This window comes from Cyprinus carpio, chromosome B23, assembly GCF_018340385.1.
Source record: "Cyprinus carpio isolate SPL01 chromosome B23, ASM1834038v1, whole genome shotgun sequence".
NCBI lineage: Eukaryota > Metazoa > Chordata > Actinopteri > Cypriniformes > Cyprinidae > Cyprinus > Cyprinus carpio.
Genome location: NC_056619.1, coordinates 14924629 through 14949508, shown reverse-complemented (window position 1 = coordinate 14949508; position 24880 = coordinate 14924629). Strand labels below are relative to the sequence as shown.

The 24880-nt window shown below is 36.7% G+C and overlaps 1 protein-coding gene across 13 annotated transcripts in view; it reads right to left on the bottom strand.

Moving 5' to 3' along the window:
• Positions 1–10655: 10655 nt before the first annotated feature.
• The window catches only part of LOC109045073 (agrin-like), a 243045-nt gene continuing 228820 nt past the window's right edge, over positions 10656–24880 (bottom strand). For 7 of the 13 annotated variants that reach the window (XM_042751067.1, XM_042751065.1, XM_042751068.1 and 4 more), the window contains 8 exons: positions 22987–23103; positions 22340–22523; positions 21397–21484; positions 20464–20487; positions 18295–18327; positions 15795–16019; positions 14619–14722; positions 10656–13100 (listed from right to left, as the gene is read on the bottom strand). In XM_042751067.1, the coding sequence (XP_042607001.1) occupies positions 12943–13100; positions 14619–14722; positions 15795–16019; positions 18295–18327; positions 20464–20487; positions 21397–21484; positions 22340–22523; positions 22987–23103 (933 nt within the window). In that variant the 3' untranslated portion in view covers positions 10656–12942. The remainder of the gene's footprint in view (positions 13101–14618; positions 14723–15794; positions 16020–18294; positions 18328–20463; positions 20488–21396; positions 21485–22339; positions 22524–22986; positions 23104–24880) is intronic. The other 6 variants (XM_042751071.1, XM_042751073.1, XM_042751078.1 and 3 more) reach the window with 2 other exon arrangements.

Genomic DNA, 24880 nt, shown 5'->3' with positions numbered 1-24880 from the left:
AAGCTCCGCCTGGCCCCCTTGTCCCTCCGGCTCCGCCTTGGTCTGTTGTTGATCATCTGCCACCCCGGGACTCCACTCCTCTGGCTCCGCCTCATCCCTCCATCCCTCAGGCTCTGTCAGACTCCTCCTTACCTCCGGCTCCACCTCAATCCTTAGTCACTCCGGCTCCACCGCGGCCTTTCGGATCCCCGCCTCCGCCTCGGTTGCCAGTGCCATCTGCTCTGCCTTGGCCCTCCGGATCCTCGCTGTCGCCCTGGCTCATTGGCTCTCCGTCTCCGCCTCGGTCTCCTCCACCTGCTCCACCGCCGTCGGTCGGTCCCCTGGAGTCATTGGCCCTTCCTCCACCATGGCTCCACCCTTCGTCGGCTCCTCCTCCTGCTCCCTCCTGTCGTCTTCCTGGCTCCTTCCTCCATCGTCACCTCCCTGGATTCTGTTGGTCGTCCTCCTCCCAGGGGTCCATCCACCACCGGAACCTCCTCCTTGGCTCCCACCCAGTCCCCCCCCTCTGTTGTTCCATGGTGCGAGGTCGCACCTTCCAGGAGGGGTAGTAATGTCACACACCTCATTATGTTGTGTTTTCCCTCCATGTGCATTCTGTTCAGTGTTTGGTGGTCCGGTCTCGTCGATGTGTACGTGTATTTCTGCCTTCTCCCTATAAGACTTTATATCATCATCATCTTTCTCGTTTACGTACTTCTCTCCTGCACCACATTGTGACAGAAACATTAATTATTATTATTATTATGATTATTATGATTATAAGCTGAACATGGTTGTGCTGCTTAATGAAGCGTGGAAAGTATGGAAGATTCTTTGATGAAAAAAGCTTAAAGAACAGCATTTATTTAGATTTTGTAACATTATAAATATCTATATTGGCATTTTTGACCAATTGAATGTGTCCTTTTTGAAAAAAGAATCAGTTTCTTAGAAAAAAAACCCTAAAAAAATCTTACAATAAAAACTTCTAAATGGTATGAAATTAAGTTCACCTATTGTCACAACTTTTTTTCTTGTTTTATGCATACATCTAACTAAATGTAACAAGAATTATGCTCTTGCTAATTTTATTAGCAATTGACTAATAAAAATTAACTTAATTCAAGCAACTTCCACAATTTTGACTCTCAAGTAAAGTTATAATGTTTTAAGTATGGTTCAATATTTTTACTGGTAAACAAAACAAAGATAATATTTTTTTCTTTTTATTATGAAATAATACTACTATAAAACAACAGTGACTTATTTTTTAAATAAGGAAGTTTGAAGAATGGGTTGTGCCTCCGCTCAAGCACTTTTAGTGTGCACTTTCCAGCTAATGCAGACGGTATGCTCTGCTACTGTAGGTTGCATAAGTGAAAAATGCTTGCCAAGAAATGAAGTACTTGATTTTAAAAGAGACAGAGTATACATGTGAATAAAATGTACTGCTCAGGCTTACAAAGCTCTTTTCTAATTACAGACAAACTTTGGCAGGAGTCACTATGGGACAGAGAGAATTAGTACAAACCTGATCACCAGGAAAAAACCCGGAATTTACCCAGAACGGAGCTGGACACAATATCATGTTTAGAGTTTAAACCCTAAGCTTTAGTTAAAGCTGAAGTGTGTCATTTCATAATTGCAAAACATAATATTGACAGGTTTCCCTGCCATCTGCCGTTGGTTGGACAAACAGACAGTTCAAGCGCTCCAAATATACATCACTGTTTGAGCCAATGTTGCTATGCCAGGAAGCTCAAAAAAACACCAGTGTTTTCTGCCAAAGAGTCAGTGTTTAGACTTTCAAGGAATTAACCTACTGTACAAATGCCTCACTTCTGGCCATCTCCACATCTTAAACTAGGGCACAAAGTATTTTAAGGTCAAAAAATGGTATGCTTCAGCTTTAATTCTTATCAGCTCTCTGTAATGCTTCATCGTGGAAGTAATATTGCCCTGTAACTTCCCTTTAAACCTTATAAAATCTCATAAGGACACAATAAATGTAATCAAAGGCCATTAGTGTTATAATAGTCGGATTAATAAATGCAAAGGAAGAGTACTTCTGCTCTTTTAGTTTCCTCTTTGATAAATGCATGACTTTCTCCCCTGGTTTAATAATTAACAGCCATTGTCAAGCTTGCAGCCTGATATATATAAATAAATAAAATAAAATAAATTAAAATAATAATATAACAATTTTAGTAATAATAAAACCAACATACAAATAAGATTTAAACTATCTAAAACAGGAATGGCCACACAATCCTCTGTTGTCACATCCATATTGACACATAATGTTGAGTGACACCAGAGACTCTCTTGCTTATGATAACTCGGGGGCACAAATGGGTTGTACAGTGAGGGCCAGAGAGAGAGAGTGAGTGATGTCAGGCGGAAAGTGCTGCAGCAGTGTTCTGACAGGGGAAACACACGAGTTGCCTCTTCCCTCTTACATAATGTCTCAAGTTCAACACAGTTGGCTATTCAAAGAAGCAGGCTCGGTGACAAAAAGTGATATACATAGTACCCCCAACTCAGCTTCAAAGACCCTCTCGCTTCTATATTGGGGGCAGACGGGTCCCTGTGGCTGGATTTTGGTACCGTTACTGATATTTTTAGAAAAGCTGATTGTGCTGCCACATGTCAGTCTAGCGGTGACATGGTGAGTCAGTTTAAACACACACGGTCTTGCAGTTTGTCTCATTTTACTTCATCTGTTCATTAGCTTAATTTTATTGAATGATTTTATATAATTCTGGTCATTTTTTCAGGATTTGTTTTTTACAACAAACAAAAAAATATTTTGTTTTTATTTTATTTAAAACATTATAAATATCTTTATTGTCACTTTTGTTCAGTTTAATGTATCCTTGCTACTTTTTTTTTTATTAAATTCTTACAACTGATAATAATTGATCATTGAATTTGAAAATGATATCTGAAGGATCATGTGACCCTGAATGCTGTAATAACAGTTGATGAAACTGTAGCTTTGTCATCACATGAATAAATTTCATTTGAAAATATTTTAACATGGGAAACATTTGTAATACTTCACAATATTACTGTTTTTACTGTACTTTTTTATCAAATAAATGTAGCAATAGTAAGCATAAGAGAAAATATTTAAAATTAGTTTATTTTTTTTTGACAAGTAGTGTGTAGAGTATACATAGTGTCTGATATGGGTATATGGGTGCCACCCAGTCAGTTATGGGACATTACGCCACAGAAAATCTATATATATATAAAAAAAATATATACACATATATACTACATAAAAAATATAATGTGTGAATACAGTGTATATTTATTATCTACAGTATATATAAAAACAAACACATGCATGTATATATTTAAAAAAAAAAATTATATATAAAATATATTTATGTGTAATATAAAATCTAAGAATATAAATATATAAATGTATATACATGTAAATATTTTCAATATATATACTGTATGTGTGTGTATTTAGATATAATAATAAATACACAACATATACATACTTTATGTAAACAAAAATATTTTATTTTGGATGCGATTGATTGCTATTAATCGTTTGACAGCAGATGGGTCCCTGCAGACCCGTCATATGTATATATATATATGGGTATGGATGCTGCCCGCCCAGTTATAGCTACGGGACATTATGCCAGCAAATCTGAAAGTGTGAGTTAATTTATTAACCCCCAACCCCAAGTCCCCAAGCACATACATGTAAGGTCAAATCAATTCAGTTCACATAACTAGAATGGTACATTCAAGGCTAGACGCGGTAGCAGCCTCTCTCCCCCCTTGGGGGAGAAATATGTTGCCATTTTTGAACTCACCCTGGGTTAGACAGCCCAAGGACATGTGAAACAAAATCTAACGTCAACGATCATATTCAAATTCTCGACAGCTGATAACAACCCTTCCAACAGAAATAGCCTCCTGGATTGGGATCAAGACCTGGCTTTGCGTCCTAAAAGGAGAGTCTAGGAGAAAAATAAAAAAGGTGATGATTTATGATATGAACAATGAAATGCACAACATCTGTATACTTCAACGCACCGTCTCTATTAACTATATCATGATTATGCAGACATTAATCTGTATAATCTACGCTTCATTTGATGTGACATAATTCCTTTAATAATAAATACTTTGGGTTTAGAGTCATGCTGTGAGTCTGCTGCCCTGATTTTAAGGGTTTATTTATAAAATGATAAATGATAATCATCAAGCCATCCATGATGTAAAATACCCACAAATTATGCAAATATCACACTTTTCATTTTAATTTGAACATAAATGTCAATAGCACAAGGAAAATTTAAACTACAATGATGGATGACTGTGATAAAAAAAAAAAAAAAATTCTTAGGAAACCTTTGGTCACAACTGATAGAATTTCTGGAAATTTTGGGAATTCTCATCTCATTTCATTTCACCACACTGAAGGCAGTTTTTTCTGTTTGTGAATTTTGAGTACTGTACTATCGATCCTGTCCCTTCTGCTTTCAGACAAACAAGTCAAACTCTCAGACATTCTGACATACTGTTTTGCTGAAAGAAATTAATACATTTATTTAGCAAGGATGCAATAAAATGATACAGTTTCTATTTCAAATAGATGCTGTTCAAACAAATTTCTATTCATCAAAGAATCTTGGGGAAAAAGTATCACAGTTGCAACAAATATACAGTAAGCATCACAACTGTTTTTAACATTGATAATGATAAGATGTTTCTTGAGCAGCATATCAGCATATTACTAGAATGATTTCTGTAGGATCATGTGACACTGAAACTGGGGTAAGAGCTGCTGAAAATTCAGTATTGCATCACAGGAATAAATTACATTTTAAAATACTGTATATGAAAACAGAAAACTGTTATTTTAAATTGAAATACCATTTCACAATGTTAATGTCTTTACTGTATCTTGGCATAAGAGAAAACATCTTACTGACACCAAACCTTTGAACATTAGTATGGATGTAAATAGAGAGAAAACATAAGTAAATCTCAAACTTAGTGTTTTATAGCACTGTTTGCAAATTTGTTTAATTTATTTGTCTTTTAATGCCCTTAAGGTAATTTTAAGAATAGCACTTTGGTCAACTCGTTTTTTAAATGTGCTTTAGAAAGAAAGAAAGAAAGAAAGAAAGAAAGAAAGAAAGAAAGAAAGAAAGAAAGAGAACTTATTGTGGAAATTTTGACAACAGGCGACTACTTTACAACCAAAATATTCATGACCCCATATTTTCATGACCCCACAAAAATAACCACGCAATGAGCCATCTCTTCCTTTTTCCTCTTTCCTGTACACGCTTACTCACATGCACACAAAAGATGCTTTATGATTTAGAGAGATAGAAATAACAATAATTCCAAATTAAAAAAAATAAAAAATTAGTAGCAGGTGGGATAAGTGACCAAGAAAAATGATTCCACATTACATAAGGATAATAAAAATAAATCTCTTTTGGACTTCCCAGAACTAGGAGCAGTATAAATGTTCTTTACGGCAATGTGTTAAATATGCATGAACACTAAGCTAAGTAACTTTGTTAGCCTCCTCTGTGCAAAACCTCTTGTGGACAATAAAACATTTGTATGCGTAATATATGTAAATCCTATATTTAAATAATCTTTCAGTTTCCTGTTTGTATAGCACAGATAACTGCAAATCTGCTAAATCTACAGTATAGGCCCCTGCACCCTTTGCATATTAGATAGATCGTCCTCTGTTATATACTGTTAAGTTAGATCAGTTTTCACACCAGTTAAAGGGACATGTCAAAATTTACTCACCCTCATTTTCTTCTAAACCTGTACGACTTTTTTCTTCAGTGAAACATACAGAAAAGGAGATGATGGTTTCAGTCAACATTCACTTTCATTCTATGGAAAAAGATGCAATGAAAGTGAGCTTTCTAAGGCTGACAGTCCCTAACATCTCTTTCTGTGCTCAACTGAAGAAACAGTCACACAAGTCTGGAAGATTAAAGGACGAAAGTGAACTATTCCTTTAATGAGATAAGAATGACATCAGTAATGATAATCTAATGATGCTAATAATAGTCAATGGTAATTGTTGGCAGCAGAACTATTTATATAACAGATGATGTAGAGGCACAGTAAAGGCCAAAGTATCACAGACTATTACTCTGACAAATGAAAGCTACTGGTAAAGACATAACCAGCACTGAATCCTGAAAATATTGTGTTAACGGTTAGTGCATACAGTAGATAGTGCAAGCTTAAAGCAACACTGAGTGTAGTTCCCATGCTGTATGTTATTTACCCAAGGCCACCTGTGCAAACTCTCACAATAACTGATGTGTGCTTCAGCTCTTTGTGTAGGTGCATTAACCCAGGGAATCTCTAGATCTCTGTTTATGCAGATATGACACTCCGAATGAAATACAAATCAAATGTCCAACTTTAAGAAACAAAAAAGACACACCACACTTATCCTTGCATTAATGTCTTTTAGACACCGACTGGCTTGTTCACTTCTAACCCTGGCTAATTTTAAAGCTCTGCTTCAACATACAATTATAAAATGCCTTGGTCTTACCTTACTAAATATTAATGTGCATTGTACAGTAGTCGACACAGTTGTTTTGTTGTGTTTTAGAAGATTAAATTAGAAAAACAGTTATTAAAACAGGCTGCTTGCTGTATTTGTCCAATCAATTTTACTGACCTCATACATGTGCAAGTAAGGACGTTAACCCCTAGTTTCAAACATGCAGTGTGAAATCTATAAATAATGACTAACCCGGGATAAAGTGTGAATAGTGTGAAACATGTCACAACATAACCAAGGGAAAAAAAATCAAATGTGAAATTTTAAATACATTTTTGCAGCTTCATTTAGCCTACATATAGGCTATATTAGAGCTTGTGTGCACATTTCTCTATTTTTCAATCTAACTTCTCTGTCTTTAATGTTTTAAGTTATCATTTTAGCAACGGCGTGGTAAATACAGTAGGAGGTAATGACCATAAGTATTCTAATAAACCGCCTCAATAAACTAATGAAGAACAGTTTAAATACTGCATTATAGAAGGAGAACTGTTTCAGTGACTTTACGCTGATTAATCATATTCAACATCCGGTAGTGAGAGCGAGACAGGCTACAATCTACATGCTCCTGAAATCAAAGAAAGAAAAAAAGAGACAAACTATTCCTAAATAGTCTATGGTATAAAATCGCTGAACGAAACGAACAGTATAATGGGCCAGACAGGATCAGGATCCTCCTGAAGTAAAGACCGACTCATTGAGCTGCGTGTCGTGCTCGATTCATTCATACAGTAACAGTAACCCTCAGCACCCGCTCTTGCAGTTTTAATGTAGCCTTCAGCTTACCTTCGAGACGTCATGGCCGTCCTGGGAGCTGTCAGATGTCAAAAGTGTATGAGCTGACTGAGGGGGAAAGAGTAATAAAACGATTCTGCCTTCGCCGAGTCACCGCTGCAGAGCTGAGCGCGAGCGAGGGGCGTCACACAGCGCCCAGCTCTCCGCCTCTCACTGACACACCGCTCACAATGACTGGAAAAAACTTTATCCAGCCGGTTCAAAACGAGTCCGTTATTATAAAGCTCGTACCATTTCCCAGGAACATTAGACAGGATTAACAGCCAGAAGTCGACACAACGACTTTATTTTCTCAGTATATAAAGACCGGACGTTTTGGGCTGTAACACCGTTAGTTTAACCATTTATAACCGAGCTACAAAGGTGAGATCATAATCAACTATCTTTGGTCTAGGCCTATATGTTGACTCCATGAAACCAAAACTGGAGTTTTGTTACTTTAAGTAAAACGTTGGTAAATGGCGCCCTTAAATATTAACAAAATGTACATTAAAATAACAAATTAGCAGATATGCATTAAGCATTAAAAATTACAGTCCAGAAAAAATCTTTATCAAAATTTGTAGGTCACTTGACAAAACAATGTATTATATAATGGAAGCCAATTTCTGCTACACAAGAAATTCATTGGTAAATCATAACTGTGAGTTATGACCTAAAAAGTCAAGCCAATGTTATTTTTGTCAGATATAATTTTCATCTTTCAAGTCATGTGATGTAGCATGTCATACTTTTTACTCTCATAATTATGACTCTGTATATGACAAAGTTATTATCATTAATTAAAACAACAACAACAAAAATCATTACTGTAATATAAATATTAACTGTAACATAAAATAAACTATAAAAACTGGATTTCAGATAGTCAGGGCAAAAATATTATTTTCGCTTATTGTAAGTACTAAAATAACTAAAACCAAATATATGAAAACTAAGAATGTTACATATGAATATTGCATATGAAATATTATAATGTGATCTTATGTGAGGGATATTTTAGCACCTATTGGCACCTGAATTCTTCTCTGGCAGCAGTCAGACATTTAGAGATAAACACCTCTGAGAGGCCCATAAATGATGAAGTGATGTACATAGTATACTATACATTGACTTATTTTCCTCCAGTCTTATTTAAGCAGCTCCTTCCTTGTAATTATCACCTTTATTTCATTTCCAGGCATGTTTATTATTACTCTGTTAGCTGTAATGCTGCTATATTTGTTAGGAGATAGAAGATACACAACAGCAATGTTGACTCTGCTTTCATTTCAGCAGTTTCCATTTGGGCCTGACCCCATTTGCATTGGGGGTGATTTGAAGGTGGCAGCTGTGGGCACCGCAGCAGTGCCATGGCTGCCATGATGTCACTGGCCCTAAGGAAGATTAATCTGCCAGGGACGTGGTTATGTAATTTTCTGAAATGCAGGGCTTTATCTATGGATTTCTCTCTCTAAACAGAGAGTCTGACCGGCGTTCTCTATGCAGTGTCAGAGCCAATGCAAACAAAGTCTCTGTAATTTCATACTCGAGGACAGTGTGTGACTGTTTTCATACATTTCATCCAAGGCCTACTGGGAAGCATCAATAACACTACAATATTCATAATGTATTATATATTATATATTACGTTTCCCACATAAGTAAAAAGTATGCTTTGGTGAATTGTAATTATGAGATATTACATAAAAGGTCAAATTAATTCTAAAATATGTTATGTCATAATTATGGATCCTCATCTCATGATTTCAACTTTTTAAGTCATGTGATATATTATGTCAGAATTGTAACTTTTACTCTCATAATTATCACTCAGTATATCAAAATTATGACTTGGTATTTTGACTTTTTATCATATTTAGTATCAGAGTTATGATAAATTAACTAAAATATTTTTTTTCAGTACTGTAATATAAAATAAACATTAACTGAAATAACAAAATACAAAACTTACTAAATAAATGAAATCTATAACTTAATAAAAGTACATAGACATAAAACAGATATCTGCAATAAAATGAAAATAGAAATATAAAATGAAAAATATATAATTCGAAATATTAACAAAAACTACAATGAACTACAATGATTTACCAAAGCTTTTTTATTTATTTATTTTTTTTGGTGAAAATGGACTTTCATAATATCTATATATATGTATATATCTATATATCTATATCTATATCTATCTATATAATTACACTATATATTTATTGAATCAATTTCTCAGCTGATTCATTCAAAAACACTTGAATGAAACAAGTGACTGTATTCATGAGTGAGTCATTGATTCAATCACTTAACGATTCATTCAAAACTAGGATGCATTTAGTAACAAAATGAGACGTCGATGATGATTATGCTGTTAAAATTTACGTGGTTAACTTAGTTTGGAACTATTTTCATTTTTGTGTGAATTTTCCTTTAAGGAAATCATTCACTAAAGGAAGAGCCAGTGCTGCAGACAAGCTCTGTTCCAAGACACCCCTTGACCTTACAGCCCGAGGACTCTTCAGTCCAAACTAAAACCCCATGAGGAGGAACAATGGGAGCCACAGATCCCCTGATGTAGCCAGACAGCTGAAGCCTTGTTACATGCAGTAAAAGCCTCTTTATTGCACTGCTGTGAGCATGTGTGCTGAAGGAACCCTCTGCTCGTCTAGCATGGATCATTCATATGCTTTCTCCTATTCAGAGAAATCCAATGGATTTTTTCCAGTTACCATTTTTAACCCTAGCGCCAGAGTTCTTTGACAAGATCGGTTTCTCTAACATCTCCAGGCAACCCCGAGCTTGTCATGTCTGATGACATTTTATATCCCCTTAAGAGAATGACTGTTACATAACTGAATAATACACTCTCTGTCTTATAAATTAAGACTTTACTGTAAGAACACAATAAAATATTCTTATTTAGTGTTATTTCAGGACACTTCGATATTATAACAATATATAGTAAAGATAGCAAAATCTAAAGTACTTTTAAGAGGGTGCAACACTTCAGAAACATTCCATATGTTGCTGACATAAAAGGCTTTGCATTCAATATATATATATTTAACTATACACACATATAGTTATATATGTAACTATATATACATATGTATATATATATAGTTAAATAAATACTTTTATTCAGCAAGGATGCCTTAAATGGATAAAAATACACAGTAAAGCAATTTTGTCACCACAGGAATACATTTCAATTGAAAATGTATTAAAATAGAAAGTAGTTACCATTTTACCAATCCCAAAATTTTGTAATATAATATAACACTAGAGAGACTCTGGATTAGACCATTTGGGAACTGGAGGGATTTATTCACAGACATTTTCAGGAGTAAATATTACAGAAAGTCAGGTCAGTATTACATTTTATTTTATGGTGGTTGGAACACAAGACACAAGTAATAAAGTTAGTAATGGTAACATCATGCCTCTCATTCTGTGCACTGCCCATCAGATCTAGTTCAATCAAAACACTGGTTTACAAATGCCAGACTGAGAATCCTTTTAAGACATAAATAAGATACTGAAAATAGTATTTGTACAGTAAATAGTATTTTTGTAGAGTCCAGAACCACTATTATCGAGGCCTTCTGGAAATTCTCATAAGCATTATTAATATAATTATTAACATTTATGAATTAATTTACATGATGGAAATGAGGCTGATATACTGGCTAAGGTGAGAGCACAGAACAATATGGACATGAACTTTTGTCACCCATGAACGGTGAATGACTTTAAGGCATTTCTCAGTTTCCATTCACACAGCAGATTTCCATGGCTGTTCTCACCATGAGCCTCGTCCCTTGAGAGCAAAGCTACTGGAGGACGATGTCAAAAAATAACTCCCATTAATATAAAAGAGATCAAAAATCCAGTCCGCTGGAAAAGTGAAGGTGAGGGCGCTATACTAAAAAGAGCGGATGGTCCATACAGCTCATGCAGTAACGAAGGGCTCCTGGTCTCGGTCTGGAGGGCCTATTAAACCTTAGACACATAAATGACGGATTTTCGCCGGATCCCACCGTGCGTTCAGGACATGCCATGTGTAGACAAGTCAGATTCGCTTCCAGTGTATAATACTAAAACAAAACCTCAGTAACAAATTTACACTTGAAAAATCACATGATGACGATTATGTTCTTGCATGTTCCAGGGTTTGTTAAAAAAAAAAAAAAAAAAAAAAAGATATGATGATACTTTACCCTGAACAGGCAGGCATTTTGGGAGTGGAATATTGCAAAGCATCTAGTATCAAACTCATATTTCTTACACCGGAACAGCACCACAGCATTGCATTCATCTTGGAACAGGTTACAAAAACCATTTTGACTTGACAAACCCATGCATTACTATTTTCACTGGTTACCGTTGAACATAAACAGCTCTTATGGGGGCCACAGTCATAGGATGCAAGGGGTCTACATACATCATCCCTTTTTTTATAGCAAGTGCTGGCAGCATTTTAAAGCGACAATTTCATTTGATATACGATAGGAAAAAAAAATAAAAAATGCAGTGAATACATGATTTTTGTTCGATGACGGAACATGCCAAGAATGTAAATGCTGTTTTTGTCCACCTGATGTGTTTTGAGTCTCTCATCTCTTCCTGTGTTACAGCGCCTCCCAATGTTGAGTTGTTGCAACAACCATTTTTATCCAACACGCACACACACAAGAAGTCCAGATTGACAAATAGCAGATCTATATATATATAAAAAATTTCAATATCTCCCAACTTGAATGATTAGATGTCAAGATTGCAATGTAGTCAGCTACATTTCTGCCCTAAATGGAATGTTGAAGATCAAGAAAACCAAGGCAAAATCAACGCAACACTTAAAAAGATGCATGCAACAAGTGGTCATATAGTATATTTATAATTGCTCTTTAGATATGCACAACACATGAGACGAATGATTGCAACAAAAAATAGCATCTTCAAAATTCACAGTCTCATGTATTTCGTTACTATTTATTACATCTCACAGGTCAATGATGTTTGCACTGAAAAAAAAAAAAATGGTGAATTTTGAGGAACGCTAAATGTTATGTCAGCTACTATCAGTTCTCCAAGTTTCGAGCTTTCGTCCTTGTTAGTGGTATCATAAATGAGGAATATCGTACATGGTCTTGCTCAGTGTTTTTAACAGTTGCTGTCACGTCGACAAAGCGGAAAGTCATGTTTTAGACCTTTTTAAACAGTAATGGACCACAGCAACAGCTCAGAGGAATGTATAGTGAATGCTGGACAGCAAGCTATGGCACCGAGAGAAGGCAATTCAGATGGCACAAACAGCACCAGCCTCATCTGCCACTGTTCAAGTAATGAGCAAGTACATGTTGTTTGTAATACGACTTTTTGCTCGTCTTGTGACACCATGTTCGCTGACTGGTGACTTGATTATTGTTGGATGCAGTGATGGGGAGAAAAACAAACAAACCAAAAAACTAAATTATAATTAAAACAATGTAATTTTTCCAATATAAAAGGCAAAGGAAAGTATACAAAAAATAGAAAAATAATTACAGCAGTAGACATGGTGTTGGGAGGAACGTGGTGCCAGACTATTTGGCAGAACAGTGTAAAATTTTGGGACTGTTTAAGGCGTCCTCAACCAGATGTAGTTCCACCCCGTCGACTATCACGTCTTTCACGCAGCCGACAAAGCCTGTGCTGTAAGCCTTGGGCAACCTGCGAGTAACGGACAGCTCCTCCAGACCCCCTGAAGACAAGAGGAATGGACAAGATCAGATCAAGTGTACATGATATACTGCACAGCACTTCATGTTCACACAATAGACAGACTTAAACCATTTCAACTGATTCAAGCATTATAAGCACGATTTTCATTTCTGAATTTATTATCATTTTATTTTAATATTTTTGGAGGAAACGAAATGCATGCTATCACATTGCATATGAGATGATGATGATCTTTTTTTCCCCCATAAATACATTTCTTTTATTATAAGCACGATTTTCATTTCTGAATTTATTATCATTTGATTTTAATATTTTTGGAGGAAACAAGGTCAAAAACTAAAACTATCCTGATATCAAAAAAGTACTTTATTTATAATATTTGTATATATATTTCTTAAAACTTCATGAAACATGAATAAAAAGATAACAAGTCTTAATAACTTAACTTGTTGATAGCAAGATATCACAAAACTGTACAATTATAACCATTTGTATTTGAAAAAAAACTTTTTTTTAAACCATGGACACTCTACAGTACTGTATGTCACTGACCCATAGTATAAACACACATCTTTGTGTAACCTGAGATATTACCCGGCACTCAGGCAAGCTACAGCACTATATATTATTAAAGGCCGATGAAAAGTCTGTGGCTTATGGAAAACCTGTGTAGAAGACTGTTAAAAACTTAATCACGCCTGAGACTCTGAAGGTGTAACGTGGGGGTGTCAGAATGAAGAAAGATAGAGACACAACACTCAGGAACAGGTGAGAAGATCAAACAGTGTTTTTGGGAGGCCAGGCTCTGGGGACGTTCCCTGACAGCTTTCCGAGTGAGAGTTACGCTCGCCTCCCTCGGGGATCTGACACTGTTGAAAACCCAGCTCCGTCTCCTGCTCTTTGAGCACGGCGAAAAATGTCTCCCCTGTTGCAATTCACTCACGTTTCTCTCTTCTTTTCCCCTCCCCGTGCATTTCCCCTTTAATCGGATTGTATGCTTTGCGACGGGAGGACTGACAGGGCTAATTTCAAGTGAATTACATCTGAATAAGTAAATAAATAATGACATTTGAAAGAAGGGATTTTCGGAGGGAGCTCTTGATGTTCAGGCTGTCTGAGGATAATGTATTCTAGCCACCGGGCATCCACAGAACCTGTTCTACTGGCTGGCCTGTGCTGAAATACTTTTTGCAACATTATAAGAAGATTTTGCACCCTTAAAATGGAATAAATCCTCCTTTTTAATCTTTATAGGTTTGTCAAAAGAGAAAGAGAAGGCAAACACTCTTTAAAACACCCTATAGTAAAGACTCATAATAGAATTATTAATTAACCATAATAAGGCAATATTGTGTTTTAACATGGATATTTTTGAGAGGTGCTCAGGGGTCACTGGGGTAAGCTCTTTAAAAGCACTCGCTGTGGGAGAAGATCCAATTAGACATTACAAGCTAAGTGGGGACTGTTGATATTCGGTGTGTCAGAGCAGGTGTACGTAGTCGGTTTGTAAATGAGCTACGATTGTGCAAAGACTTACCCAACCAGAGAGCGCCGTCTGTGTCCAGCTGTGTGGCAGCCAAGGGTGATGACCCAGTGACAGCTGCCTCATTACCAACCTGCAGTGAGCCGTCTCGGAGCGCTCTGTGGAAAGTAGAGAAGTACAGCAAGATAGTGAGTCACAGCTCTGCATTAACATTGAAAATGGGACTTTCCCTCACATTTCTAGAAGATTGGCCTGCGGTTAATATGTACTAAATTTGTGGCAAATGAAATTGTAGTAATGTAGGGAAAAAAAAGATGGCGGTTTTCACTTGCAGTTTTAAACCTGCAGCAAGCTTTGAATAACATGCCACCATTGTGAAATGTCTACAGCAAATTTGTGGTAAATATAATTGTCTGGAACGCCTGAGGCAAATATGAATGACTGCCACTGCTGGTAAACATTTCTATGGCAAAATTGTGACAAATATAAATATTCATCATTGCTAGCAAACAGTTCTATGGCAAACTGTGTCATATATACTCTAAAGAAGGGCTGAATAATAAGGATGGCCAGCTGTTCCAGGGTCAGTGTAAGAGAGTTTTGTAAGCATCCTGACATGTATCACAGTTTCTACAAAATATTAAGCAGAAACTGCTTTCAACATTGACATTTAGAAATAATCAAATCAGTATATCCAAATCGTTTCTGAAGGATCATATGACACAACGACTGGAGTAATAACTGCTGAAAATTCAGCTTTGCCATCACAAGAATGACATTTTAAAATATATTAAAACAGAAAATTATTAAGTTATTTTAAACTGTAATAGTATTTCACAATTTTACAGCTTTTACTGTATCAAATAAATGCAGCCATAAAAAAAACAAAAAAACTTATTAAAAACACCCAACAACACCAAAAATTCACAAAAAAAACTAAATAACACACAAACAAGTTTTATAAAAATATTAAATAATAAAAAAACATATGTAAAAATGTAAAATCACAAGCAAACATGAAATATCTGAACTACTTGCTTGAAAGGACAAGCCCTGAAAATATATATATATATTAATCTAAAATGTATAATTGTTATTGAGGGCCAATAGAGTTGTTGGCAGGTCAAGTAGAAATCTGAACTACTTGCTTGAAAGGACAAGCCCTGAAAATGTCTGCAACTACTCTATGTCAAACCTGAGGAGATGATGGAATAAATCTCAGTGTTTTACCTGCTGGCCTTGATTCGTATCCAGTGGTTGGTGTTGACCCGTACAGAGGAGCGCAGCACCACAGGCTTGGAGCCAAGGTCATAGGTCATCTGCACACGACCGTCCACAATGGCGAGGGCGATGTAATCGGATCGCTCCAATCCCTTGCCGCTCCACAAAATCAGACCGTGAGTAGCCTCAGTCCTGATGCTCAGTTCAAATTTATTCACCAGCAGGGCCTTCTCACTAGATCAAAGAGAAACAGGAAATGCTATCACAAATCCATTGGAGTTTCAGAGACGCCGTGTAAACCGCAGGACGTGCATGAAGCCCTGACTTACCTGCTACTTTAACAACAACAGTGATAGAATTATGGGTGAAAACATAACTTTGATACAGTCAAAAACCCAGTGAGGGTTTGATAAACTAATGAGCAGACTGAAACTACAGTAGGTAAACTAGGCCACGCTGGTGGGGGAAGGGCGTATGTGTGACACACTTTAGGTTATCTCCAAGTTAACACTTCCTATTTTGCCTTCAAGCTCTAGATTTTCTCTTCCTGTGCAGAGAGCGCTAAGGAAGGATGCCCATATCAGCTGCCGTCTGATGTGTGTTCTGATCTGGTTCCCTAGATGCAACCTTCCCTTGTAAGGCATAAAGAAGGTGACATCTGCCCGTCCTCAGGGAGGACAGTGTCACTCAGAGTGAGCTATTGTTCAGGTCATCGGGGAGCCGATTGAAACAAACACATCTCGCGTTCTGCCCCCTTTGCAAGTACACACAGATACACCACAGAAAATAAGGCGGCTATTTTTACAACAATTCCTTTGTTCTCAGTGGTGTACCTGCAGTCGTGGCATCAAGAGAGCCATTTGTGAGACAGAATAGCGAGAGTGTGGGGGCTTGTTTGCTAAATCAGGTAACGTGTAAACAGGAGTAAGACAAGTGACAACAACACGAATAAAGACACAGACAAGACAAAGACAAAACGGAGAAGAACAAGACAACGGACACGATACACAGAAGAAAGGAAAGCAGATGGCGACTGCGATCGCATCTTCACACCACATCGCGGCAAAAAGAAACACTTTCTCCACGGTGTGCAAACTGTGATATCATCGATGGTATTTATTTGTGAGATTGTTTGTATTTGTGTTTCTTATCAAAGTGAAAACTGGGTGAATAAATAAGCCGCAGGTGCATTTTTTTATTCGAGAATTTAACCTAGAAAGAGTCCAGTCCAACAATACGTGTTGTCTCGTGGATCTGAAGACAGACGCTATACGCCCGAGTGACAAGTCAAATTTCAAATCACAATATTAGCAGCTCTACTTACGACTTGAGAATTGGAAATGACATATCTTAATTCGTTTGATTAAAAAGACTTTCAAGAATTTTATTATGCTAATGCTGTTGATGAGCCTGTGATGGAGTAAAGCTGAATAATTATTTGCTGTAATTGAATTCTTTCCCGATGAGACACATGTAATGTGCTGACTGGACTCTTTCCACTGGCCTTCCCTTCGCGCGGCCCCAGGCCAGAGCTACGGCATCAGAGCAGCTAACTGTGATTATACACCATTCTGCTGAGCTCATTATTGCTCACGTCCCATTAGGATCTCAAGCATCTAGACAGAACATTCTAAAGAGAAGTAGGGCTTAACCCATTAAAGCTGGATTGCATTTACAAAGAAACAGATCTTTTTTCAGTATTTAGCTTGAGAGCAACAGCTCGTGTAATAGGGTGGTGCATCATTTTTTTCATGATTTATGTGATTAGAGTGATTTATGCTGTCCACCTATAGGGGGCAGTGGCTCACATGGGAATAGTCATTAAATACTGTACCTGTTTCTAACATCTTAGCAGGTACACAAAGAATCTGCAGTCACAGAACTCAAAAAGATGCTTTTTTTTATATTAGCACATTTGTTCTGCTTAATATGTTACCATACTGTTCCATCATTTTGGATTGTTGATTATTTTGATTATTATTATTAAGTCTCTTATGCTCACCGACTCAAAAATACAGTAAAAAAAAAAAAACAGAAATGCTGTGAGGTATTATTGCAATTTGAAAGAACTCTCTAATATTTTATTACATTATAAAATGTTATTTAATCCTAAACTGGATTTTCAGCAAATGTTCTTATTTTTCAAAAATGTTCTTATTATTCATCAATGTTGAAAACAGTTGTGCTGCTTAATATTTCTGTGGAAACTACTCCTTTTTAGGATTGTAAGTTTTTAATCATGTATATTCACTGTAACTTACAACTCAAAATAATAGAGCATGTCACATATTAAAAGTAATCCTGCAGAATTCTGCATCTTTTGCCCCAAAATCTGTGTAGAAAATGGAAAAACTCCACATATTCTATCAAGGCTTGTGTATTACAAATGATTTCAGAGTGCAAGTTGCGACGTGCTACCTGACAAAGCCCTGGCCTTTGGCCTCTGCAGGGTGGCTGAGTGTTGGAGGACGGCATGCCATTGGAAACAGTTCAGGCAGAGGGGACTCACCTCTGGTCAGATGGGTTCTCCAGTGACTCAGGGCTTAGAGGAGCAAGGGAAGAAATGATAGGCATGCAATAAGCTCAAAAGGGCAGAGGGGAAGAACAGGGATCGCATAACATACAGACAAGAAGACCTGCGCCAAGAAGCTGGAGTGATCTCACTAAATTATTCTAGTCTTTTAGTTGTTATGCCAGCCTAGGCAAAGAGATAACACTGGAAGACTGTATTGGTGGTACCAGTGGTATACTGACATGCTGTTTTATTGTTCTGCGCTGTCACATGGTTGAGTTACTGCAATTTATCAACAAATCCATCATTCTCAACCAGTCAAGAGAGCAAGAAAGTGAGAAAAAACAGAAACTAAGTGAGTATGTGTTTGAAAGACTGGTTGTTTTCAATCAAATTCCAAAACCCAGTGAGCTGCCTATGGAGCCAGCATTTTAAGGCATTTTAGGTCCACTTAATTTAATTACTTGGTTTGCTACCCTCATGAAAGTTAACCATGGTTTTACTACAAATAAAACCCAAAAACCAAAACTAACCATAGTTTAACCATGGTATTTGTACCAAAACAATATAAAAAAAAATGCTAAACAATAAACAAAAAAAAACCATTACTAAACTTTTAAAATAATCCTATTCCATGTTAATATAATATAATAAAATATTAGCATTATATGTATTCAGTGCACAGAACGCAATATAATGGATGAGTCAATTTACATTCAGTACTGAAAAACATAAAAAATACTTAAATAAGTAAAAAAAAAAAACCTATTATTAAACCTTATCAACAATCCAATTACAAATTCTATTGGAAACAAACATGATAAAATCAAATTCTACTAAAATCAACCGCAAGTCAAGATTCTATTTATATAATGTGAATTTCTGCTTATGTAAAGCATTACAAATTGGTCATTTAAAGGGTTTAGTAAGAGTTATTATGCTTCCTAAGAAGGCAGCAAGATAGCTCACTAGGCTTTGAATAAGCTAAATACAAGATACTTCTTTTTGTCAAAAGGCCAATTATATAAAAAAAGGCATTAAGGAACAGTACACTTAAATGTTAAAAATGGGTAAATTGATCCAAGGCTGCTGAGCTAAAGAGAGAATAAAGACAGATGAAGAGCACAGTAAATACTAACAGAAATATTACTCTACTCCCAGAGATACGGTGCCACTATGCCGGCGTCCTCTGAGGAATTCATTAACTTTAAGGGCTCTGTTCAAAACCAGATCAAGCTAAATTGATGACACTCATTCTGAAGGGCCGGTCAGCTTTCTTGGTTGAGATTAATTTTAATCTGGCACTTCATTTGTACAGGAAGTGACATGCATTAAACCCCTAGAAGAGTGAAAGTCAATGAAGAGGGCCTTGTGCCTAACTGTTATTGATGTCAGCGGTGGCTCGCTCTCTCTACTGGACGGAGCATCTTTAATTGCGTCCAGTTTTCTTAGAGACAAATCCTTGATTAATGTGCCACTTTCGCTTTCATCCTTGGGCACAATTATTAGAAATCACTGGGAGCGATTTGACAAACAAAGTGACGTGGTTTAAAAGCCGGGCAGGAACTTTTCATGAGCATAATACATAACATAATTCCATTTAATCAAGCTGCCAGCTTTTTAAGGGCTCAGTGCAGCCACTTAGACACTTAATTACATTCAGAAGGAAACAAATAATTTAAAATAAGTATCACTAAAAGGAACACTATAACAGATTGAACATTTCCCTAATGGGGCGGCAAAATGCCATTTAAACCCAGCTGTAAATACCAACTAAATATTGATGTATATCAAGCTTTAAAAAGTCAAATAATACTTGCAGTTAAAAGGGGTTTCATTCTTTTTTAACACAAAAATACACACAGACATATTTCCAAAGTCAGTTTAGGTATTTCCATGCATGATTCCTGTGGGAATCTATCAGAGTATCACAATGCTCATCATCATTCATGCCAAGCATGCATTCCTGAAACTGATAAAATGCAACCTTTCCTGGTAAAATATATATTTATGTATACTAGATGAGCCCTTATTTATGTATACTAGATGTAAATGGGAATACAAGGAAAAATCGAATGTCTTATGCTGGGTTAAGTCAATGGTTTTCTTAAAAAAGGTTAGTTTCGCGTAATCAAATCCACCCCAGAATGTCTCCGGGTTACTTACTCTGGGATCTCATTGGTCAGTTGGCTTGAGAGCAGAAAGAAGACAACAGAGTACACTCACATGAGACAGACAGACAAGAGCAAAGACAACAAAAGCTGTGTATAGAGACAGACAGACTGACAGAAACACACACAACACAACATGATGAGTGATAAGATGAGTGCCACTGTATGTCCCACATTACGATTCACCCCTTTTCAGAATGCTAGTTTGTGAAATTAGTGTTACGAGGTGCATTTCTCACCTGTACTAACATTTTTCTAACGCGGACTCTCATGTGAATCAGTTCATCTAGTTAAAAAAAAGATTCCCTGTAGCACAGGAAGGAACAATTCATTTCAAATGGATGCCTCATGTAAATGAATCTGTTCAAGAAAACAATTTAGAGTTAATCTACTCAAATATTTAGCTAAGTTCTGCTGAAAAGATTTTGCAATAGAATATATAACATGAAAAAAAATGAATTCTTTCTCCTAGAAACCAAGAAAATGTTGATGTAATTGGTGCTTGCTGGACCGCTGACACATCAGACCAACCAAAGGAAGAGAAATCATCTGATAAGTGAAGAAGGAAGCAATTATCGAGACATGACCATCCATGGTGCTTTAGGATATATGTGGTAGTTGAGACGTGTGGTTTTGAGATCCCAGTGATGGTGGAGGAAGGTTCATTACAGCGTGTAAGTGTGGTACGTCGTAGTGGAGGCATGAGACTCCTTCTGGTGCTACGTTAAAAAACCAGACAGGGTTCATGGAAAACCAAAGAGACAGGCCAGTCGAAGTGGTAATTGATGAGATCAAAGCATTAGCTAAAACGAGGAAGCACGTTGGACGTTAAATGGGGCCAGAGTAATCTAGCTTGTCATCACCCCTCATTGACTGCTAATATAGAGATGGGATGCTCAGGGCGGATTGTGATCATTGGGGACATTACCTCTTGGTGACTCCGTTGTGATATTCAATGAATGTATGACCATCGAACGCAATAGCCTCAGTGTCCCCAGCGGATTTCTCGATAATTGCTGGAAGGGAGGAGAGAAGACAGAATGAAATTACACCAATTGATGTGAGACACAGCACTGTTTAATTAAAACAAAGAAGGAAAGCATGATATATCGCAGGCTTCATGCTTGTGTGGCTTAATTAAGGTGAAAGATACAACAATAGGACATAGCAAGGTTAATGAGGTGAGCAAAAGTTCTTGGGTTTCTTGAAACTGTGCCAATGTGTGTTTGTGATAAGCATACAAATGGAATGAAGGACGATGGCTGGTATTATCTGCAAAACAATAAATTAGAATATCTAGCAAAATCTAAATACAGTAGCATCTCCATAAATTAGAATATCGTGGAAAAGTTCATTTCAGTAATTCAACTCAAATTGTGAAACTCGTGTATTAAATAAATTCAATGCACACAGACTGAAGTAGTTTAAGTCTTTGGTTTATTTAATTGTGATGATTTTGGCTCACATTTAACAAAAACCCACCAATTCACTCAATCTCAATAAATTAGAATATGGTGACATGCCAATCAGCTAATCAACTCAATCTTGTTGAGATTGGTGGGTTTTTGTTAAATGTGAGCCAAAATCATCACAATTAAAAGAACCAAAGACTTAAACTACTTCAGTCTGTGTGCATTGAATTTATTTAATATGCAAGTTTCACAATTTGAGCTCAAAATTGAGATGCACCTGTATGCAGCATATGATTCGCTAAAGCTGCCATGAGTGTTTTCTTTTAAGTAAGTCGTATGTTGATGTATGCAAAAGATGTATGCAAATCTTGCCTTAAAGGAGTGTGAGGGAGTTGGAGGAGAGGCCGTACTACGGTAATACGATTCTACATTAAAAAAGTGATGAAATAAGGCACTAACCGTCCTGGCAGTGCTGTCCAGTGAATCCGTGGCGGCAGACGCACTCGTAGCTGTCCAACAGAGGGTTGCAGCGGCCTCCGTTCTCACAAACATCTTTGGAGCAGGGGTGGTAGGGATACATGGACACATCACTGGAGTGAAGGGCGTTATCAGATTTCAGGATTGGAGTTCCCATCAGAGTAATCTATGAAGACAGATGTTTAAATTCAAAATTAGTTTCAAATTATTTTCTTAAGTCAAAACTGTTTCAATTTTAATGCATGTTTTTAGACATATTCCTATTTTATAGTGGAAAGCATGAAAAATGGGTTCTCTTTGTGATTTTGTACCCAAATATTATAATATTGTGCTTCTTCTGAAACAACTTTGCTTTTCCTCTGATGCCATTAAGGTCTAACAGGCGATTGGACAATGTTAACCAATAGCCAAACAGCTATTTAGGGGGTGTTTTAGCAAATCAGATTTGGCTCTGGCTTTATTCTAGTAAGTAACATCCATTTTTTACAATACTTTTTATTCCCATTGGGTAAATTCAGGTTTATTCTCACTAAATATCCTGTTTCTCTCTAAAAATACACCAGTTGATGGAAGTAAAATGGGATGTTAATGAGAATTCATGACTTTAATGCATCTGTAATAGCTCTCACCTTCTGAATGGCCCCTTTGAAGCCATCTTTGATCGCAGCAGCTCTGGCTACTTTGCGGAAATCAGGGGCTCCGCCCACAAAGAGCGACTCCTTCAGATTAAGATCCGTGTGCTGATTCTGGAGAGCACAAAAATGAGAGTGAGAAACCACACAAACTGTTCCTTATCCTCTATTCGCTCTTCAGACTTAATAAATGTCAGATCCTTTAATGCAAACAAAATGGCTATAAATTTTTATGGGTCATCTAGTAGAGCAACTGCAGTAAAAGCAATCAGTATAAGAGTAGATGTTTACTGTACATCAGCAGGCTTATTGATTCAACTTTTACACCTAATCCTTATCCACATCAATGTGAGTGTTGTATTACAAAACCATAATTGATTTAAGCTCAGTTCCCTGAATGGTAAATGACTCTAACGTATAAGACAGGAGGAAAAGAGTAGGAAAAAAGTGAGAGAGAGAACTGCAGAGATTGAAATGAGGACGATTGATATGGATGGTTTTTTAATGAAAGAATGTAATGGATGCCTGATTGTTCCTCGGACCTTTAAAATCCTGAGCTGTAAACTCTAATTGGAGTATCGCTCACAACGCAGATGACCACGAAATGAGCGTTTCTCCAACCTGTGTGAAAATCGCTTTAGTTACAGTGGGATTTTTCTGCATGAGGCTCTACTTATAAAGAATTAAAAATCTGTATTTTATGTAGGCCAATAATTGCCTTGGGGGAAAGGCAAGTTAATTGCCGGGGAAAAAAGATGGGACATCAACAGCAATGCCAAATTCTGACGTGTGGTCCAGCTCTCATTCCAGTGATATAAAAAGAAGAATAGCTAAGTATGGATACAGGCGATTGCTTGAAAAGCTCTGGCTACGGACCCGGAGGCCAGTCCAAGCATGCGGTTGGGCCAAGACAGCACAGCCAGGAATGTTTTCACCCAGCTGCTGTTTCATGTGGTCAGAGACATGTGCAATGAGAAGTCTTGACACAAAGCTGCATTGCACCGACAGCCACAGGCTGGGAGAGACATTTTCACTCTCCCGTTCCCTGCCAACACGAGCTGAGACTAAGACTGAGCAGGTGAAGTGAATAGCTAACTGCCAGTGTTATTTAGGAAGCTTCCCCAAGGGCCCTTGAAGCATCATGCCCACTCAAACTGGCACGTGCCCCCTCCGATTTCTGAGCCAAGATTCTGAAATGCAATTTCCAAGAAAAATGAGTATCTTCGATAATTAAGTTGCACGATTGTTGTAGGTAAAAAAAAAGGTGTTTGTTTAAAACACATTGGCAGAAATGCAGAGAGTTGCACCTTGCGCAAATCATTTGCTTTAAAAAAAAGTTGATGAAAATCATCACTAGCTGTCATATAATCACCAATAATATAATAAATTAATAAAAAAATTATAAAATGTATCTTTATTAACGATATACTAGAATTCTAAAGTTTAGGGTCAGAAAAAAATTATAATTTTATTAAGCAAGAATGAATTCAATGGATCAAAAGTGACAGTAAAGACATTTATAATTTATACAAAAAAAAATTACTAGCGGGTGCAGGACAATATAATTCATTTATGTAAGTGAGGATAGCAAAATAAAGTAAACTGTGCCATATTATACCCAAAAATTCTTCATGCAGTGGACTACTAGTAAAACTGCTAAAAATTTGGGACCAAAAATTCTTCAGACACTTTGACCTGACCATGATTTGCTTAAGTGTTTTTTCTTTAATTACTAATGCGACCTTTTTACACCACAAACTGAACAAAATTAAGCATTGCTTGGTAACTGGTTGACCTTAATTGGTATCATCTAATTGTTTACTAAAATTTAACAGCTGACAGCTATTCAGCCTAATTCATTACATACCTTTCTATCAAAGTTATCTGACAT